Source organism: Amphiprion ocellaris, chromosome 18, assembly GCF_022539595.1.
Source record: "Amphiprion ocellaris isolate individual 3 ecotype Okinawa chromosome 18, ASM2253959v1, whole genome shotgun sequence".
Taxonomy (NCBI): Eukaryota; Metazoa; Chordata; class Actinopteri; family Pomacentridae; genus Amphiprion; species Amphiprion ocellaris.
Genome location: NC_072783.1, coordinates 5,729,334 through 5,747,259, shown reverse-complemented (window position 1 = coordinate 5,747,259; position 17,926 = coordinate 5,729,334). Strand labels below are relative to the sequence as shown.

The following is a 17,926-nucleotide window of genomic DNA, read 5'->3' as shown; positions in this document are numbered from 1 at the left end:
CAGCTTGCTACGCTGTACAACATGAATCTAATAATCTTTGGGCACGACGTGAAGTTTGCTCTGTGCAGATTGTACGATGAAAAAGCAGCTGAATCTCAGCCTACGATGTACGTCAGTTGACTTGAACAAAAGAATAAAACATCATGAGCGTGCGCCGTCCATCCATGAAAAATAAACAACCGAAGCATAAACATAGCGCCTACAATCACAGGGAAACTAGCCAAACATGAATGGATTTAATTTTTATGTATTTAAAAACATTAACTTAGTTCCCTCATTTCTGGTAACTCTGATGAACACTCCAGCCCAGTAGGTGGCAGTATTGAACCTAAAGTCTGTTTGTAGCCATGAAGAAGAAACACAGGAAGTACTGAGTGAAGTCAGGCACTGGTGAACAGTGAAGGAAGATGAGATTGAGCTTGTTGGACAGAAAGTTTCCTTTTAAAAATCTTCCTGATGGCAGCTTGGATAAAAGCCTGGTTGTGTTTAAATTGTACAACAAAGAGTTTCTGATCACTGCAGCACTTCAATCCGACGGTATCACCTCAATGTAAAACATGTTGCTGTTAGCACCAGAGCTAACGTTAGCTACGAGTCATGCTAACGGCTAACGGTGTAGCCATCCCATAATAGACCGCTTTTCTAGACTGTTTGAGTTTACAGAAAGTCTTAAAATGTTGAATAAAATCGCTATAATTGCACTTAGATTTGAGGTAATCTGTGAATGTAGCAGACAGATGAAAAATGCAGATAAATAGAAATGAAACATTTTTGTGGTTTAAGTTTTTACTCCGTTGAGGTTCTGCCTCCTTGGAGGAGGAATAACCTAAACAACAAAAATATCTAATTTTATAACTTAATTATAAGCTTTTTGCTTATAAAAAATTACATATATAAAAATTGATATTCCTATAAAAAGAACCATCAAAATTACACCATTTATCAGACCCAGAAAAAACTACTTATGCTGATTTTATGTGCCATACAGTGGAAAAATCAACTAAATTCAGGCTTTAAGTCATTAAAATCACTTTTTTCTATATGTTCCATTTTCCTTTTTTAAATAAATTTTAAATGATAAACACGTATATGTCTATTCATTGATTCAACTGTCAACCACAATTTTATTTGAATTGCAAAACTTCACTTATTGTGTCAAATATTGCTATTTGACAAACTGCAATTATTGCGCTTAATTAATTAGAAAGCCTGCAATTAATTAGATTAATTTTTTTTATCGCGTCCCACCACTTTTATTTATTTATATTTATATATATATATATATATATATATATATATATATATATATATATATATTTATATTTATATTTATTTGTATATATATATATATATATATATATATTTATATTTATATTTATTTGTATATATATATATATATATATATATATATATATATATATATATATATATATATATAAAAATAATTTTACTTCAAAACTTCAGTTAGTTACAGACAGTCTAACGTTGTCTCTCTCTCTCTCTTTAGGTAAGTGTCTCTGATGGTCTCTCGTCCGTTGGTCTCTTCCTTCCATCAGCAGGTAAAGTCTGAAATCTGAAATCCTTCTTCTGGGTTCGGTCTCTGACCTTTTCCGTCGTTTCCCCGGGAAACCGTCTGCTCCCGTTTTAGACTGTAACGGGAAGGATGTGACGGTCGCCATGGCGATAGCACACTAAGAGCGGCGCCTCCTGATTGGTCCTGATGAGAGTTTGTGGCCGATTAGAGACATTAGGAGGATCTGGGTATGAGAAGAAACACTTTGTGTTGGAGGTGAAGTCAGGTCGTAGAGGAAGCTGTTAGAAATCTGTTGTTTATTTACACCTCCAGAGTCAAGAGTTTTATTTCTCATCAGCTCCTACAATGAAATGCAAAGTTACTCCTCAAGGCAATAAGACAGTCTTCAAAAACAATAGAAAAATAGAAACAATCACATCACAAATTATAAAAACACCCGTAGAACAATCGGAGATGTTGGAGCAGAAGCTGTTCTAAACATGGTTCTGATTCCTACCCTGAGATTAAAAATAACACAAAAACATGACTTGTAACTCTGCTGCTCCGTCTCACGTCTGGAATAAAGTTTCGGGCTGAAGTTTTTCCAGAAGCAGCAGATCTGGGTTGAGCTCTGACATCTGAGCTGGCAGCTCTGCTAATGGAGGAAGGTTTCATCCATTACTGCCCACATGTTCCTAATGGACGTTTATCAGGGTTTTATGGTTCAAACATGATCTAATCTGCAGCAGCTTCTACTGTGAGATGCTCTCATGTCTTTCCTTATCTGGTTCTGCTCCATTTGCAGGACGGCGTGTCAGATATGTAGACGGGAGGTTGTAGAAACGTTCTGTCCAAACAATACGAGCTGAGAGTTCTGGATTTACACGACTTATAATAGATGGTATTAACATGAAATATTAGAGTTAATATTCTGATCATCACGCGACTTAGAATAGATGGTATTAACATGAAATATTAGAGTTAATATTCTGATCATCACGCGACTTAGAATAGATGGTATTAACATTAAATATTAGAGTTAATATTCTGATCATCACACGACTTATAATAGATGGTATTAACATTAAATATTAGAGTTAATATTCTGATCATCACACGACTTATAATAGATGGTATTAACATTAAATATCAGAGTTAATATTCTGATCATCACACGACTTAGAATAGATGGTATTAACATGAAATATTAGAGTTAATATTCTGATCATCACGCGACTTAGAATAGATGGTATTAACATGAAATATTAGAGTTAATATTCTGATCATCACATGACTTAGAATAGATGGTATTAGTATTAAATATTCTGATGATCACACATCAGCTCTACTTGCATCCACATGATGATTTTAAAGAGTTCACATGATGAAGCAGTTTCCGATTATTCTACGGGTCTCATTTGAAAATCTGCCAAAAATAACCCGTTTGGTTGAACTAAATTCTACAAAAAACAGAAAAACCTTCAGCCTTTGGTGCAAACAAGACGTTCTGAGGGACTCAGCTGGAAGCGACAGTTCCAGCTGAGTCACTCCGGGAGTTTTTTGGTTAACTTCTGCTTTATCAGTTTTTTTTCTTAATTTGAGCTCAAAGATGAAAGTTTTCATGATGGCCACATTTTTGTTCATATTTCAACTCATCCATAAAAAGAGATGGTTTAATCTACCAGTCTAATATTACAGATTATAAATCAATGATATGATGGGAAATAACAGTGAAGATTTCAGATGTTTATCTTTAATAGTTCCTCAGATATTGTTGGTTAAACAGACTCAAATTACAATGTGAAAAAATGTACTGAAAGCTGGTCGACAGGTGAATTTTCAAAAAAATAATGTCAAAAAGTGTTTAATATATAAATATAAAAGTTCTCAGATACCATTTTAAAGATCCGTAGTTGATTTTCAGGTAAATCAGAGATGATTGAACAGAAATAGATCTAAAAAGTCCTCCCAGATTCAGGTGTATTTGAGATATTTTACTGAACTTCTCACCTGTTTTATGCTTTAATATCCTCACATGTTGAACTTTTACAGCTGGTTTCAGACAAACTGATCATTTCCAGTCTGTTTTCATTCATTAAATATCTCAGGATTGCAGTAATTCAGAGTCTGAAGCACCTTAAGGCTGTTTTACCTTTTTATTCTGGTTTTAAATGTGCTGGTTTTCATGTTTCTGCGTTTTAAATGTGCTGGTTTTCATGTTTCTGCGTTTTAAATGTGCTGCTATTCATGTTTCTGTGCTCAGTGTTGACTCAGTCCTCACAACGAAACACAAACTGGTTCAGGAGCAGTGATTCTTCCCACCAGGACGTCCGTTTGTCCCGTTAGCGATAAGAACCAGCAGTCAGGAGGTTTACTGGTGTTTGGACACGATAGAATGGAGCTGATATCTGCTGCAGGAGATAAAAGACGGAGCAGAAACATGGCGTTTATCTCAGATCGGTGTTAAAATCCGGCTCTTCTTCTTTAATCTGGTGAATAAAACCTGCTCGTCTGGTGACGGTTTGATTTTCTACCAGCTCAGATTTTGATTTTTGTTTTATCTGTTGCTGGTTCAGTAAATTTCTCACCTTGTCAGCGAATATTTGTGAATCTCTGCTTTGATAGATTGATTTATTTATTGAGGAGTGGATGAATTTCCACAATTTTTTGGATTTAGTGTTGTTAAAAAACACAGCCCAAACCCCAAAGATACAGAATTTTCTTTGCAGAAGACAAAGAAAAGCGTTAAATATCAGCACATGAGAAGCTGGAACTGCAGAAAATCTGGCAATTGTGCTTCAATAATTAGTTTTTTGTGGTTTTGTACAAAAAAAGAGGAGAGAAAAATGTGTTTGAGTAAGATTCTTCCTGCAAACAGAAAACCCTTCCATACTTCAGACTATCAAAATGAGCACAAATGTATGAAATGAAAGCATCTGTGACAGAGAAGCTTCTAGTCTCCACTGAGTTACAGCAGGAAAGCAGCTCAGACAATTGATTTGATTTACTGTCACAAGAAACAGCCTAAACCCCAAAGATAGAGGTTCCCCTTACAGAAGATAAAGAAAGTATCAAATAATAGCAAGCGAGAGGCTAAAATTGGCAATTTTGCAAATAAAAAGGTGGGGTTTTTTTTGCAGTTTTCTATGAAAAAGAAGAGAGAAAATGTTTTTGAGTAAGATTTTTCCTGCAAATAAACAACACTACTGTGCTTAAAACCTCCTAAAACATGTTCACATATAAATTTAAGGCGCCTTTGCACAGAGAAGCCTCTAGTCTCCACTGAGTTACTGCAGATACAGAGTTTCCTCCTGCAGAAGGTAAAGAAATGCATCAAATATTAACATATGAGAGGCTGGAACTGTCTGTAGTTTCATCCAAAACAGGAAGAGAAAACACTGGATTTGAGTAGATTGACTAAATACTGAGTGTAGGCGCTGGGATTTGTGGGTATTGAAGTCTTTTGTGGAGTTTTAGAATCACTGCGTGTTGAGTGGATCCAGCTGATGCGTTTCCTGTTAGATCAGGATGTTGTTCAGAATAAAGACGATGATCTCCATTATGGAGATGTTTAAATTAAATCAACAGGATGGATTAAAGCTCCACTCAGGACTAATCAGCTCCTCCACCCCTCTGGAAGTAACTCCTCCAGGCACGCTTTAATGGAGCGCTGAATTATGGGATGTTAATGCTGTGATCTCACCCACCTGATGCTCTGAGCAGGTAGAGGCTTTCTAAGAATAAACTTTAATCCACGCTGAGTGGCAGAAATTCACTCTGGTGCTTAAAAAAGCGTCGGCGAGGGTTGATTCTGCACGATATCAGATAAAACTCACGTTGTTTTTCTACCATTATCTATAAAAATAAAGAATTATTTCAGTAGATTACTGAAAAAACTCTATTTGGAAAGAAAAAATAGTTCTAGAGTGATGAATTTTCTGCCTTTAACTTTAAAAAACACATGAAAAAAGCAGAAAATTTGCCATTTTTTGAGTTTTTGGAATCTTTATCTGCTGTGAAAATGGAAAAAAAATCAGCTTAAATAGTGTTTGAAGCTGATTGAAATGATTAAACATTAGTTACAGATTGATTCAGCATATTTGATAAATTTCTACTATTGTAAGTAACAATAAAGGAATTATTTCACAGATTACTGAAAAAACTATGTGGGAAGAAATACTAGTTCTAGAATGATAGAGTGAGTCTGTAGAGGAGGTAATTTTTCTTTCTTTAACTTAAAAAATACAGTTACAAAAGCAGAAAAATGTAGTTTTTTGAGTGTTTTCAATCTTTTTCTGCTGTGAAACTGGGAAAATCTGCTTAAATAGTGTTTTTGGAGCTGATTTAAATGATCAAATATTAGTTGCAGGCTGGTTCTGCACAATATTTAATAAAAATCTCATTGTTTTTCTACGATTATATGTAAAGGAAAAGGAATTATTTCAGCAGATTACTGACAAAACTCTATGTGGGAAGAAATACTTGCTTTAGCATAATGAATTTTCTGTCTTTAACTTAAAAAAAAAACACACTAAAAAAGCAGAAAAAATGCATTTTTGGAGTGTTTTGAATCTTTTTCTGCTGTGAAACTGGAAAAAAGCAGCTTGAAAAGTGTTTTAGCTTCGGATGACATTCAGATTTGTCTTTCTGGAGCTGATTTAAATGATCAAACATCGTAGTTTCTGCAGACAGAAAACCTGTTTTTGGTCAAAATCCTCGTTTTTGCACAAAATTAGAGTCGATTAACACGTTGAATAGTTCAGCTTTTTATGTTAAAATGACTATTTTGATTCAATTAAAGCCTGAAACTCCGACTATAGATAAATAATCAAGTCAGAATCAAGTTTTTTTTTAAAGAATTGAGACTTTTGTGGATTTAAGTGTTTTAAAAAAGCTTCAGTTTTGGTTTTCATTTGTTAAAAATCCTTGAAATCTGCAAAAATCTGCATTTGAAGACGTTTTCTGGGTCAAGCAGTTAATTAGTTAATTAAAATAGTTATTGAAGCAGTAATTAAAATATTACCTCGACTTGATTTTTATTAAATAACCAACTTGATACTTGATACCTTTGTTTAAGAGGAAAATGCTTTCATTCTGTGTAGTTTTGTCCTTCAGTCGTTGGTTTCTAATGTTTTCTGAACTCTGCAACTCTCTGGTTCAACTCTTGTAATAAATAAATGATATTTCTGTCGTTCTGCAGCTGAAATATTTCCATACAACAGATTTTTTGTTTCTTTCTGCAGCCTAATCTTCCTGTTCGTGTCGCGTTTTTTGCTTATTCCAGGTTTTTCTTTGTGCACATCTGCAGCAGACTCTGTTTTCTACCAGAGTTAAAAGAAAAAGTCAGCAGATGCAGTAAATGATGTTTCATTCAATGAGAAACATGCAGGTTTGTGTTTGCATCGAGCAGCAGAATAAATAACTAAATGTTGTTCTGAGATGATGAAGCAGCAGAAAAAGCTTCTCCTCGTTCTGGGCTCACGTCCAGCTCAGACACTTTATCGTCAGGTTGAGCTCTTTATTTTAATTTACTACTAAAGGCTGAACATCCTGAACTGAATCTGACATCCGGTCCAATTTAAAGCGCAATAAAAAGATTATTTTTAATTTTCAGTCTCTGTGATCCTCCAGGAGGCAAATATTAGACAGAAAACTGACAGAGAGGATCAGTTTTCCTGCTACAGTCCTTTAAAATCAGCATTTTATGTTTAAAAAAAACAAAAAAACAACAGAAAGTTGTTTTCTCTGTGTGATGCTGCCATCTAGTGGTCAGAAACTAGTAGTTTTTTCCTGATTATTTTATTTACTGAACAATCTTCTTTCAATGAACGTCTTCTAATGCTGAAATATACAGATTCCAAGGACATATGACAAATAAAATTAATTCATCTGCTGATTTTTATTTAGATTTTTTGTTCACTATTTTTGCCTGGAAAAAAAACTGAAGCAATTTGTCAATTTTTCACTTAATTATTTGTTGATTTTTTTTAATCTGTCAAGTGATCAATCATTTATTATCAATTAAATTGCTAATTATTATAGTTTTTAATAATAATTGATTTATGATTATTATGTTGAACCAACAAATTATATTAAGTTGGAGGAACTAAATTTTTCCTCTTCTGTCAAATATATTTTTACTTATTTAATGATTAGTAGAATAAATATAAGTTTTAAGATGTTTACTGAAGAAAAATTAAGTTTGTTCAGTAATTTCTTCATGATTATTTTATTTACTGAACAATCTGCAGAATTTTCTTTCTATTAACTGATTATTTAAAATGTCCTCAAATGCTAAAATATCCAGATTTCAAGGACAAATGACAAAGAAAAACCTAAAATAAATTTTATTATTTCATTATAGTTTTGTATCATTCATATTTTTGTAATAATTTTTCTTTACCAACTAATATGCTGATTAGTTTTTCCTCTTCAGTTAAAAATATTTTAGTTACTAAATGATTTGTATGATAAACACCAGCTTCGAAATTAATTACTCATAAAAAACTAAGTTGTTCTAAGTCATTTAAAAATGTATTTTTAAAAAAAATTGATCCAATTATTTATTATAATTCTGAACAAGTTAAATTTTGAAGTTGGTAAATTTTAAAAAATTAATTTGATGCAGGTTTAATTAAGTACAGGAGGAAACACAAGGTGAAGAATAATTAAGTTAATGCAGAAATTTGAGTTTAAATGACAAATAATATTAAATTGATCCAATTACCAGTATTATTATGTCGAAACAACCCAATGTATTAACTACTACTCTTTGTTATTATTTATTTATTTATTATTATTATAAATTTATTCATTTTTTCTTTATTATTATTGTTATTATTTATTGCTATTTTTATTATTATAAATTAATGTCTTTATTATTATTATTATTATTATTATTATTATTATTATTATTATTATTATTATTATTATTATTTTCCTAGTACAGAGGACATTTTTATTTTTACTTTTTATACTTGTGCATTTATATTCATTTTTACAATATTTTTCATTCTACAGCCTAAAAATGAAGTTATTAAACCATTAAAAAAAAGTTACTTCAACTTAAATTTAGTTTTAAATCAACCTAATGCAGAAATTTGAATTTAAATCACAAATATTATTAAGTTGATCCAATTATCAGCATTATTATGTCGAAACAATAACTACCTCTCTCTATTATTATTATTATTATTATTATTATTATTATTATTATTATTATTATTATTATTATTATTATTATTATTATTATTATTATTAATAATAACAATAATAATAATAATAATAATAATAATAATAATAATAATAACTATTTATTGTTATTTTCCTTGTACATTTGACATTTTTACATTTTATACTTTTTCTACTATATTAATTTTTATCTTCTATTTATTATGCAGCTTAAATTTCTCAGACTTTGAACATGACAAACTTAATTAAAAAAAATCTTATTCTAGCCTTTCATTTTAATTAAATCGTGCAAATAATAATAAATAATGACTGTTTTTTAGTTTATTTTCCTTCATATTGCTTCACATCGCGGTGGTTTTACTACTGAAGGCTGCTTAGCAGCACTAGTGGCTGGAATTTATCTAGAAAATAAATGAATCATTCAGAAGTTTATTGTTCCGTATTAAAGCTGTGATGGTCTTCAGCTGCCACTAGAGGGAGACAAACACCAGACAAAAGGTGTTTTATGGAGAAAAGAATCAAAGCTTCACAGTTTCTATGTTTATTTGTTAGTTTCTGGTCTTTAAACAGTGTTTTTTAAAATATTTCATCATTAATAACCAGCAAACCTCCAGCTGGTATCGACTCCTGCAGCATAAATCTCATCTTTTATTCTGTGTTAATGGAAATGAAGCCTTTCCGGCTGTTTGTCTTCGTCTCTTCCCGTCCTTCCATCGACTTTTACCGTCCATCCTGTACCATTAGAGGAAACAAAAACACCCTCAGCCCTCATCAGGATTCTTTAGACCATGTTTGAATCCAGGTGGTCCAACTGGAGCGACTGGTTTCTGATTCATGTTGATTTCTGATTGATTTCATCCATTAATCAAGTCAACGTTTACAGAGCGATGGTTTTACTTCATGTTGTCCTCAGAGTTTAGACTAATCTCCATTTTGATAATTAAACCTGTTTATGAGCCGATTTCTTCCTCTAAAATGTCACAATTTGATTATTTTCTGAGTTGTTGATGATGGAAAAGCAGCATTTAGGATATTTTCTTGCATTTTTCTGCTATTTTAGAGATAAAATCATCAATTATCTGAGTCTGTAGTCGACTAAAGATGATCTAAATGGACTGAAATTGTTTCCAGTCTTCAGAAAATTGATCAGTTGTGGAGAAAAAATAACTATGCATGTTATTTTTAGATGGATTAAATGCACTGAGTGACTCTAGCTGCAGAATTACATCAATAAACGGTTGAAAAATCAGTTTTTAACTGTTTTAACTGGATATATATTAGTTTGTTTTAGAAAAAAACGCTTCATATTTGCAGTCTGAAGCTGTTAGAAAGTGAAAATTTGCTGCTTTTCTGCATTTGGCATCATTTTAAAGTGAATTTATTTGTGTTTTGAGCTCTAAATTGGTCGATTCTTAGTGTTCAGTTTGGATTCTTTGAGGCTGTAATGAACATTTTTCACACTTTTCTGACATTTTATAGCTCATAAAGCAAACATTATTCATCACTTTCTTTGTTTTTATGGCTGCAGGTCAACAGTTTAGCTCAGTAAATGTGAATTTCTTGGTTCTGAATTGCGTTTCTCATCTATAAAATGAGGATTAGACCCAGTGATTTGGCCTTCAGAGTCGTGCTGTGTTCCTCCTAGCAGTTCTATAGATTCTACCTGCTGGTTTTAATGCAGAAAGCTGATAAACTGCAGCTTCATGGAAGCATCGATCGGTTTGCTGCAGAAATAAAAACACAGCAAAGGTGGAAAAAGCTGCAGACGATGACGGAAGGAACAAAAAGTAAGAATAATGTTCTGGCGCTGACGTCCTTCTGACTGAGCTGAGAGCGAAACCGAAACCTTAAACGTCTTTATTCGGTTTTAAACATCCGATCTGCTGCTAATTCCAGGTTCAGGACAGACTTGAGGCTCTGATTCCTGATTAGCTGCTCTACAGACGGAGATAACGGAGGATTAATCAGTGAGTCTGAGGAGGAGGACGAGGAGGAGGAAGACTTGGTCTGAGATTAACTTCACATGGATTTATTTTTTTTAATTGTGGGACATTTTCCTTCAAACACCTTCAGTTTTTTGAAGCATCCATATATATATATATATATATATATATATATATATATATATATATATATATATATATATATATATATATATATATATATATATATATTGCACACATGCTGTTAGATTTTTTTATGTTGTTCGATTTTTCTAGTTTTTCTGTATTTTTTCAGAGTGTAGCAGCAGTTTGAGGCTGATTTGTTTGTTTCTGGTTTTACAGCTTGTTGGTAATAAAACTAAATAATATTTGACATGAAAGTTTCTGACCTAATAAACGTTAAAACAGCAGATAAAAATCTTCTCAGTTGTCCTGATTCCTGCTTTGGGGAGAATTTAAATGTCAAATGTGACTCAAATATAACTGCTGATATTTCTGGATCCTCGTTGCTGAAATGTTAATTAGTCCCAAAAAAATAAAAAAACAGTCATAAATTCATCCCTAACATGATCCGTCATTCTGTTTTACACCGACCCTCCTGTCTCTGTCAGTTTGTTTACAGCCATTGTTTGTTTATTTGTTTATTTATTCATCCATTCAGCCTCTGGATCAGAACCAGGATCTAAAATCTGAGACAACCTGAGCAGCTTCCCGGCTCTCAGAGGAAATAAAACATTCATCTGCTCAGAGTAACAGATTCACTGCGTCCAGTTCATCAAATCATGTTTGTTCAGTTCATTAAAGTCAAACCAAACAGGATAAACCCTCCATGGAGAACATCCTCTGCTCTCCTCTTTGTTATTGTCCTGGTCCAGGTTTAGAGCCGCCTCACACCCCAGACAGCCAATCAGAAGCCTCCTCTGCCGTCACATGACTTCATTACGTCTCTGCCCTGCTTTAATATTCAGAGGCTGCAGACATGAGCTCATACGTGACAAAACCACACTCACATGACCACAAATAAGAATAAAAACAGGCAGAAAAGACAGAAATAAGAATAAAACATGCAGAAAAAATAAAAACATTGAGGAATAACAGAAATAACAATAAAAACATGCAGAAGAATGGAAATAAGAATAAAAACGTAGAAATAACAGAAATAAAAATAAAAAAACATTTAGGAATCACAGAAATATGAATAAAAACATGCAGGAACAACAGAAATGAGAATAAAAACATGCAGGAATGACAGAAATAAGAATAAACGCATGCAGGAATAACAGAAAAAAGAATAAAAACATGCAGAAAAAACAAAACAGCTGCAGAATTTTACATGTACTGAGAGCAGATTTAATGTTTTTGGTGTTTTTAATCAAATTTGGTTGCAGTTGGCATGAAAAATAAATCATGACTTCTTATTTAGTTTTTATTTTTGCTATTCTCATTCAGATTTTTATTTTGTTCTTATTCAATTTTTATTCTTCTTTTATTTTTGTTTGTATTTTTCTTATTTTTATTTGTGTTTTTTCTCCTATTTTTATTCTTATTTTTATCCTTTCTCTTATTTACATTCTTATTCTATTTTTTAAAGTTTTATTCTTGTTTTGGTTTATTTTTGTTATTCTTTTTTGAATTTTTATTTTTATTCTTAATCGTAATTATTATTCTTATTTTTATTTCATTCTCATTCATATATTTAATTTTTGTTCTTATTCTTATTTTTTCTCTGATTCTCATTTGTATTCTTATAACTATTTTTATTTTAGTTTTGTTATTCTCATTCAACTTTTTATTTTTACTCTTACTATTCTTGTTCATATTTGTAGTCTTATTTTTACAGTGACCTCCAGAAACAGGATCTTTTGCTTCTCGTTAATTTTAAGCTGAATCCTGTAAAGTTTCTGTTTTTATTCTGAAGGTTTGAATCTCCAACGTCCGACTGAATCAGTTTATTCTGAATAATGAGTTTCCCAATAATTGATCCATTAAAAGCTGCAACCTTCATGGATGTTCCTCATTTACTTTTTCCTCTTGTTTCTTAAACTCAGTGCACCTTTCTGCATCGTTCACCAGAGAAAAAAACCCCAACAAAAACTGTTTATTATTCTTGTTTTTATTCCTATTCCGATATTAGTTATCTTTATTTTTTCCTGTTTTTGTATTTTTTTAAACTATGTTTATTTCCTATTCCTATTTTTTCTTCGTCATATTTTCATTCTTACTTTTAGTTTATTCTTATTTTTATTTTCATTCCTATTCTTATATTTTTATTTTTCCGTATTCCTATTTTTTCAAATTCTATTCTCATTTATTCTCAATTATCATAGATAATCTTATTTTATTTTCATTCCTCATTTTATTTTTATTCATATTTTTGTTCTTATTTTTATTTGTTCTTATTTTTATTATTCCTATTTTTTAATTTCAATTCTTATTCTTACTTTTTATTTCTATACTTTTTCTTATTTTACTCTTATTTTTGTTCTTATTCGCATTTTGTTCAGATTTTTTAACTTTCATTCCTTGTCTAAGTTTTCTTATTGATACTCCTATTTTTTCCTCATTCCTATTTTTGTTTTTTATTTTTATTGTTATTTTTCTTATTTTATTTCTTTTTATTTCTGTATCTGTTCCTATTTTACTCTTATTTTTTTCTTATTCACATTTTTTAAAAGATTTTTACTTTCATTTCTGTTCTTATTTCTTGTTTTTATTATTCATATTCATATTTTATTTCTTATTTTTGTTTTTATTCCTATTTTTTATTTTTTATTACTGCTTATTTCTTATTGTTATTTTTCTTATTCTTATTTTCATTCTTTTATTTCATTCTTATTTTATTTTCATTCTTCTTTATTTCTATTTTTATTATTCCTATTTTTTAATTCTATTCTTATTTATTCTCAATTATTATCTTTATTTTTGTTTTATTTTTATTCCTTATTTTATTCTTATTCATACTGTAGTCTTATTTTTATTTTCTGCTTAATTTAACTTTTATTATTACTATTTTTATTTCTGTATTTATTCTTATTTTATTCTTATTTTTGTTCTCATTCACATTTTGTTCTGATTTTTATTTCTGTATTTATTCTTATTTTATTATTTATATTCCTGTCCCTTTTTTACTTCTATTCTTATTCTTCATTTTTATTCTTATACTAATTCTTATGTTAAGTCGTAATTTTATAAATTCTTAATCTTGTTTATATTCCTCTTTTGATTTTTAGTCTTGTCCTCATTTTTAATTTTTGTTCTTATTTTTAGTCTTATTTTAATCCTATTCTTTTTTTGCCGTATTTTTATTCCTATTCTTATTTAAAATTTTTCTTTCATTTTAAATAATTTTTATTTTTAGTCTTATTTTTATTCTTCTTATTGTCTTATCCATATTCTTATTCAAATTTTTTCACCATATTTTTTGTTCTTTCATTTTGAAATATTTTCCTTTTTTTATGCATGTTTTTATTCCTAGTTTTAATTAATATTCCTGTTTTTAGTCTTATTTTTATTCTTATTCCATCACACAGACTGAGTTAGAGCCAACTGACTGTTATTCCAGAGCAAATCCGCATTTTCAATTCTGACATCTCAAACCTGCGTCACAATAAATCATTTATTTTTATCTTTCTGACGACAAATTCAACAGAATCACTGAAATATTCTGGATTTTATATTTAAAGCTAAACTAGGTCACAGCTGATGGTTTTATGGTTGCTGGAAACTGACTGCAGATCAGATCAGAAGTTTCATAACAGAAGCTGCCGTCGACTGTTTCTGCTGCATTTTCTTTATCTGTCGACCAGCTGGTCCTGAGCAGAGGTATCCATCCCTCCCAGCTGCTCCTCCCTCCTCCTCGTCCTCCTCCTCATCCTCCTCCTCACTCGTCCCGGCGAGACGCTCATCAGAGGATGCAGCCGGTGGAGAACCAGGCAGACAGGCAGCAGCAGCAGGCAGGTTACCCCGACGACGGAGCCCTCTGCTGGGGAAGGGCTGCAGCCTGAGCCCCCCCCCACTCTGGAGGTCCAGCCCTGGAGCTCCAAATATAAAACTGGTTTTATATCTATTTTACCTTCTTCTGCAACCAGAAGACACTCGGACCAGAAAGCTGCTCTTCTTCTTTTGTTTTCTGTTGTCATTTTTGCACTTTTTCTCTATCCAACCTGGATAACCTCAGAGGGAACAAAGGAAGGAAGATCTCTGAGGGGAGTCTCACCTGTGAGGAGGAACAATAGGAGCTCATCAGGAGTTCTTCCAGCCCTGTTAGGGGTTCTTCCAGCCCTGTTAGGGGTTCTTCCAGCCCTGGTGGTCCCACCTGAGAGGATTAATTGGCAGCATGGCGCACGCCGCCTCGCAGCTCAAGAAGAAGGCGGACGAGAACCTGAACGCCGTCGAGGACGAGAAGGAGAAGAAGAAGGCGAGGAAGAGGTCCAGAGAAGTCACCAAGAAAAAGGTAGAGAGAGAGAGGAGGATTTGGCGTGTTTATCCGTGATGCAGCCGGTCATACGTGTTCAGAGGTCCAGGGGGAATAATGGGGGGAGGAAGGGGGAGGAAACACTTACAGAGATGGAGAGATGAGAGGAACCATCAGACAGGACAGAAGAAAAGATAAATGATGAGAGGAACCATCAGACAGGACAGAAGAAAAGATAAAAGATGAGAGGAACCATCAGACAGGACAGAAGAAAAGATAAAAGATGAGAGGAACCATCAGACAGGACAGAAGAAAAGATAAAAGATGAGAGGAACCATCAGACAGGACAGAAGAAAAGATAAAAGATGAGAGGAACCATCAGACAGGACAAAAGAAAAGATAAATGATGAGAGGAACCATCAGACAGGACAGAAGAAAAGATAAAAGATGAGAGGAACCATCAGACAGGACAGAAGAAAAGATAAAAGATGAGAGGAACCATCAGACAGGACGGGTTTTATTCTGCAGCGTTTCTATTAATCATGAAGGAACTCAGTAGTTGACGAGAAAATAGGAGAAAAAAACTCAGTTTGGTCACTTCAAAGTTTATTTTTTCTTATTTGTATCCTCATTTTTATTCTTAGTCATATTTTCTTTCTTATTCTGATTTTTATTTAAATTTTTTATTAATCTTTCTCCTATTTTTATTCTTTTTGTTGATTTTTATCCATATTCATATTTTTTTCTTATTTTTGATTTAGTATAATTATTTTATTCTTATTTATATTCTTATTTTTGGTCTTAGTTTCATATTTATTTTTATTTTTATCATTTAATAAAATAATTTAATTTTTACTTATATTTTTTATCTTTACTCTATATTCATATATATTCATATTTTTATCAATCATTTACTTTAATTATTGTATTTTTATTTAAATTCATATTTTCTGTCTTATTTTCATATTTATTCTTATTTTTAATTTATTCTTAATTTGATTTAATTATTTTGTCTTTATTTATATGCTTGTTTTTATTTTTAGTCTTTTTTCCATATTTATTCTTGTTTTTTATTTTTGTTACATTTGCATTTTTATTTTATTTTAATTTAATTTTTAGTTCTTAATTTAATTACATTTTTAAAATTTTTATTCTTATACATGAACTCCCTAATACATTTTCAAGATATTTTTTGTAATTAAACCTTATTCAAAAATTTATTTTATTTCTGTTCTTATTTTTGTCCTTGTTCATACTTTTTGTATTTATTTTTATCCATATTTTAATTTTTGTTCGTATTTTTATTACATTTAATTTTAAAATCTTAATTTAATTAAATTCTTAAATTTTTTGTGTAATGAAGCCTTCCTTTTTAAACGATTTTATAACCTTATTTTATTGTGATTTTATGATTGTTCTTTTCCATTATTTTTAAAATTTAATTAAATCTTTGATTCTTATACTTTCCTTATGTAATAAAACCTTATTTTTATTAAGATTTTAATTCTTATTTTTTATTTTGATTTGATTTAATTCTTTATTGTTCATAAGCATCTTGGATTGATAAAAATAGAGGAAAAATCCCACTTTCACTTTCAATTTGTTTTTTTTTTGGTAATAAAACCTGCAACTTATTCTTTTTCTTCTGTCAACCTTCATAAAGGAAATATTATTTTATCTCTCCTTGCTGCTTTGCGTGAATCAGTTGCAGAAACGTGCAGCAGCAGCAGAAATGTGCAGCAGAAACGTGCAGAAACGTGCAGCAGAAATGTGCAGCAGAAACGTGCAGCAGCAGCAGAAATGTGCAGCAGAAACGTGCAGAAACGTGCAGCAGCAGCAGAAATGTGCAGCAGAAATGTGCAGCAGAAACGTGCAGAAACGTGCAGCAGCAGCAGAAATGTGCAGCAGAAACGTGCAGAAACGTGCAGCAGTCACACCCTGCGCTTCTCTGAGGTTGTTGTTTGTCTGAACAGCGTCACTGAAAGAAGGACAAACTTAAGACTGAGGCGATCAATAGGTCTGACCTGGAATCAATCAGTTCCTCTGAGTTGTGTGTTTGTTGTCGTGTGTTTGTTGGTCTCTGTGCGTTCCTCTGGTGTGTGTCTGTGATTAGCTCAGAGTGAGTTAGCCACATGCTAATCAGTCGACCCCATTAGCATCAAGGTCAAAGTGATCAGAGGCGACGTCCTGCAGGTCAAACCAGAGGCAAAGCACCAAAAACAGGCTTTTAAATCAGCTACAATACTTCATTTGACTCATTTATTTATCTGAAATTAAGTTTTTATGACAAAATGTGATGTAGGTGGCTGAAAAAGTGAGCAAAATGAGTAAAAATACACTCAAAAGTGAGACTTTTAGTCTGATAAAAAGAAAAAATCTGCAAGAAATGTTTGAAAATATCACTAAAATCTTGATATAAACCAAAAAATTAGTCCCAGGAGGAAGTTTAAAGAGTGACAGATCTAGTTTCTCCTGTTTCAGGTAATCAAGTGTGTGAAAATAATCCAACAGGCTGGATTTAAACTCACCTTAATGACGGAAAATAGGACCACAACTAATGATTCTATTGTTTTTTCAATTAATCGATCGATTACGTTCAACAATTTATCACATTTATATGACAAAGCACCAAAACCAGGCTTTTCAATCAGTTAAAATACTTAATTTGACTTATTTATTTATCTGAAATTATGTTTTTATGGTGAAACATGATGCAAAAATGAGCTAAATGAGTGAAATACTGATTAGAATTAGAATAACAGTTAATTTAACAATATTTTGTCTTCAAATGAGCTCATAAATCTGCACAAATCTCATCTTGTATTTTTAGTATTGATGATATTTAAAGCAAATCTGTCGTTTTTT

At 31.6% G+C, this 17,926-nt stretch overlaps 1 protein-coding gene across 45 annotated transcripts in view; it reads left to right on the top strand.

Moving 5' to 3' along the window:
• Window positions 1–17,926, top strand: part of LOC111586477 (ankyrin-3-like) — a 230,685-nt gene that overhangs the window by 49,638 nt on the left and 163,121 nt on the right. For 12 of the 45 annotated variants that reach the window (XM_055004267.1, XM_055004262.1, XM_055004258.1 and 9 more), the window contains exon 1: window positions 14,523–15,100. The exons of 3 other annotated variants lie outside the window; for them this stretch is intronic. In XM_055004267.1, coding sequence (XP_054860242.1) covers window positions 14,984–15,100 — 117 coding nt within the window. In that variant the 5' untranslated portion in view covers window positions 14,523–14,983. Of the gene's footprint in view, window positions 1–14,506; window positions 15,101–17,926 lie in introns of those variants that run through there. 30 more of the 45 variants (XM_055004239.1, XM_055004250.1, XM_055004248.1 and 27 more) reach the window with 11 other exon arrangements.